We start from the raw sequence: 4,284 nt of genomic DNA on the forward strand, positions 1-4,284 counted from the left end.
CATTCAATTTGTATCGGACTGTTCTACCTCATAAGCATCTAATTATAACAGAATTGTGAAGTGAAGGCCTAAATATAGAAGATAAGAAGCGTGCCGTGTTAAGACATTTCAAGCTCTGATTATTCATGCACGTTTTATTCTTTGATTGAGATTATAAGAAAAGAAAGACAACTATTGTCAAACTTATGGCCACCATGATGACAAGAATGGCCACAATCATTTTTGCACATTGAGATGGAAATTAACAAAAAGGAAAATTAAATACAAGCTGGTGCATGAACGTAGGGTAAGTGAGCAAAAACAACAGAAACAGGATCAACTTTAATCGGCTGCGAGCCATCAACTTCTAATGGTTCTAAAGCAGGTATCTGTCCATAGGAATCCACATTCAAAGCTTTGCCATTTAGTAGGACGGTTTGGCTGTGCAAGTCCCCATCTTTTGCAGTCAGATGATACTCTTCCCTTGTTTCCTTAGTGAATTCAGCACTTTTGATACTAACTTGCACATATGCTGTTTCTATGAGGTCCAGGTTGAGTAAGAGAAGTGTTATACCATTCTGTAAAGAGAAGATTAGATAAAATTTGAGGGATGGCGACTTGAAAGAACACATGGATGAACTTTTGTTTAGCTTACAGAATCTCTTGCACAATGCGTATAGGCCCTTATCTTCTTTGTTCCAATGAAATCTGTGGCTAGCACTTTCGGACCCATCAAGCGATGCCACAAAAGAGCGCTATAGTAAAGAGAAACAATATTAGTACTAAAGTTGTGCAGTTGTAGAGTTGTAATTCATAGCATGTTTTGTGATTTTCTTAGCTTCAAGGTACCTGATAATATTTAATTTGATTTATCAATCATTGACCAGTTTGTTTTCAAATTTTTGTATAATCACAAAGATTACATTGAGAAGCTGGTTGATGACTATACTTGGCACAAGAAAGTGACAACTTGGTATATTGAATTCTTTTTAGCATGGGAAGTCATTTTCTTGAACTCATTAACTCAACATCAAATTCCTAGCATTAAGGGCTTGTTCGACTGGAGCTTGAGAAAATTAACAAATAAGCTTTTTCCAACTAGATGATTTTTTTTTGGGACATTTAGGCCAATTAAGGAAAAGTCACACACACATCATACACAAAGACTCGAACCCAAGACCTTTTAGTTGGTAGCCTAAACTTCAACCAACAGGCCAAGATGTGCTATGTCCAACTAGATGATTTAAGCCCAGATCAGCTTAAGATGTTTAATGTACTAAGTTCTTAATTTATTCTCAGCAAATCCTTTTGGGACTTTTCCTGTCACTATCTCATTAGTTGATTCGCAGCAAGCTTAAGCTTACCCCAAGTGTCAACTAGACAAGACCCAATCTACTTGATACAAATTGTTCACAACGTTATAGGTAAATTGTTCTACATGCTATAAAATTATTAGAAGCTTTACTCTTATGAACTGAGAACCTTATCTTTTAGTACAAGATTATTAGTTTACCTATAGTAATCTGGATTTGGTTCGAAGGTGGTGGTGTTTAGTAGTCCATAGTTTCCACCTATCAAGCTCTGCCTGCAATAGGACTTTGTGTCATAGTTTGCTGACATCCCAAGTTGATCCAGGTACCTATTTTCAACAGGAAAAGAATTTAGATTACCTTTCTTCCATAACAGTTTGGGAATCTGAGTCAACTAACTGTAGGAAAAGAAACTTACCAGAAGCTTGAAACAAAAGAGTTAGTGACAAGATTACGACCACTGTTGTATGCTCCTCCAGCTTCTCCGACCCATGCGGTCGGAGAAGAGCCAGCATTCCTTAATATGACACTGAGGTTCGCGAAGACCGATGCCGCGAGATCAAGACGACTATGGTTCAGGATCTTCTCCACCAAATGCTCATCCACACCTGTTTATTGGCACATCATAAAATAAGCCAAAATGTTCATATGAAAATTCTATATCCTTCATGAGTTGTGATTAAGTACCTGGACCAAGAATATACATGTGGTGGGTGATTACGTCCAGTGAGGAAGACCTTTTTGTCAGGTCAATGAACTGGCTATACCATTCTACTTCAAAATTACCACCTGGAGCAATTATTAATGGCTTCCCTGACCGACCCTCATAGATCTGATCCACAATTTTCTTCAGAGATTTCGTATCTTTTGCATATTGAGCTACATCGATTCGAGCTCTAATTCCCTTGCCACTTAGCTCATTCCCTGAAGAGAGAACAAAATTTTTTTGTTAACTCAGTTAATTTCCTTAGGCTTATATGAGAAAATTAAGCTTTATAATGAAGTTGTGTCAAAGGAAAAAAGCATTCATATAAAGCTGTCAGAAGTTCGGTAGAGTCTAAGGTTTTGTTTGGGACAGTTTTTTTATTGCTTCTTAAAGCAGTTTTTTAGTATAAAAATTACTAGAAAGCTGTTTTAAGAAGCCGTCCCAAACGAAACCTAAGAGATGAAAGTAGCAATTCCTGTAGATCATACCAAGTTCCCAGCCTAAGATGTTGTAGCCCTTATTAGCTGTAAAACGAATTAGAGATTCAGCATTTGTGTGGTTCCATGGACCTCCTACTGAACCATCTGGCATTGGAACTCTTCCATTAAGAGCATTCAGCCCAAAGACAACTGAAACCCTATTAAAGAGAAGCTATGTATAAGATAGAATCAAAAGCTATCAAAATTTACTGCAAACAACTCGAGTTAATTTGAATGCTTGCCATAAAGTTGCAGAAGAAACTGCTAAGAAAGTGAGACAACATATTCTTTATTCCTAATAAGATTGAGCTATTCGGATTGACATTATTTAAATATCGGTGTTATTGTGATATTAGCATTAATGTAAGACTCGAACACGAGATCTTTTCCCAACCAACAGATTAAGGCGAGCTACATGTATGTGTAACAGCCCAAATTCTTAACTATCGAGATATTATTCACATTGGCCTAAAAGCATCATAGTTTTATCATGTTGGTGTAACTTTTTAAGACGTCACCCATCCTAGGATTTCTCTAGGATGAGAACGCTTAACAGTGGAGTTTCTTAATGAAATTTTAACCATTATACTAAAAGGCACTTAGATGTTAAAAAGTGTAGTTTCTTTTACTTAAAGGCTTTCACAACCCACTTAACTTATGTCTTTGCCAACATCTTTATCGTAGAATCATCCATCAGACAAATAAGTTCTGACATCTTTATATGAATGCTGTAGTATTTTATCCCAAAGTGGTGACTCTTGCCACGTAGTATTTTGTCCTATATAGAGCTCAAGAGGTGGTTCATATGTCGTAGTACCTTTCTTGTATAATACTTAGTTTTTATCTTCAGTTTAGTGCATTGCTCTGATACTATTTATAAAAGTCTAAACTAACTATCGATATATTGTCCGTTTTGACCTATGGGCCTCGCGGTTTTGTCCTATCAGTGCAACTTCCCAGGAGGTCACCCATCCCAAGATTTCTCCATGATGAGCACGCTTAAATACATAGTTTCTTAATGAAATTCCAACAATTACATCAAAATTAACCTCGATGTTTAAGAGTTTAGCTTCCTTAAGATGCTTCATAGTATGCTTGGTTTCATATTGAGATGAGCAACATCAAAATGTCAGTATGATAACTCAAACAACCATACACGAAAGAAGAGAAATCAAATTTTAAGGAACTCTAAATATACCTAGCTTCTTCAAAGAATTTATTAAGCTGGTCCCATCTTGAGATTGGCAAGCAGCCATCATTATACCCAAACAATGCAGAATCATTCTTCACAAATGGTAAGCAAGGAAGACCAAAATCTCCAGTTTCATATAGAACTTTATCATCCAAAGAACCTCCAAGACGAAGCTTTAAAGGAGAAAATGCTGAAGAGAAAACAAAATTATGCAGGAAATTGGAGGAAAAAAGAAATTGAATAAGACAATAAAACAAGAACATTCATACCCTTGACAGCGTTAATAAGAACAGGATTTGAAAGATTCTGCAACAAATCAAAGAGATGATATTTTAGATATGTTTTTAGTAGTATCTATCTGAAACAAATTCTCATTTTTAAAATTTTGCCTTGAATATTTTTTTACTACAAAATTTTTAATTTTTTTTGCTTGAAATTTACTTTAAACAGTAAGAAAGTCGTCCCAAACGAAGCCTAAGTTCACAGAAAATGAGTTTGCAAAACAAATCGAAATTACCTGAACTCTTTAATGTGACTCAATTTAGAAATTAAAAAATTCAAAGCCAAACAATAGTGTGAAAGTGGTCTAATATATACTAAGAAGCATGGGCGGATTTA

General features: G+C 35.6%; 1 protein-coding gene across 1 annotated transcript; it reads right to left on the bottom strand.

Moving 5' to 3' along the window:
• Nucleotides 1-257: 257 nt before the first annotated feature.
• LOC110114766 (heparanase-like protein 3) lies at nt 258-3,972 on the bottom strand (the record flags this gene model as incomplete). The annotated part of the gene is made up of 8 exons (XM_020847755.1): nt 258-557; nt 635-734; nt 1,493-1,618; nt 1,708-1,897; nt 1,977-2,213; nt 2,484-2,632; nt 3,673-3,856; nt 3,936-3,972. Coding segments are annotated over 8 exons (1,323 nt in total), but the record flags the coding sequence as incomplete, so codon positions are not given.
• Between the last annotated feature and the right edge of the window lie 312 nt (nt 3,973-4,284).

The sequence above is a fragment of the Dendrobium catenatum genome, unplaced genomic scaffold, assembly GCF_001605985.2.
Source record: "Dendrobium catenatum unplaced genomic scaffold, ASM160598v2 original_scaffold_235515, whole genome shotgun sequence".
NCBI lineage: Eukaryota > Viridiplantae > Streptophyta > Magnoliopsida > Asparagales > Orchidaceae > Dendrobium > Dendrobium catenatum.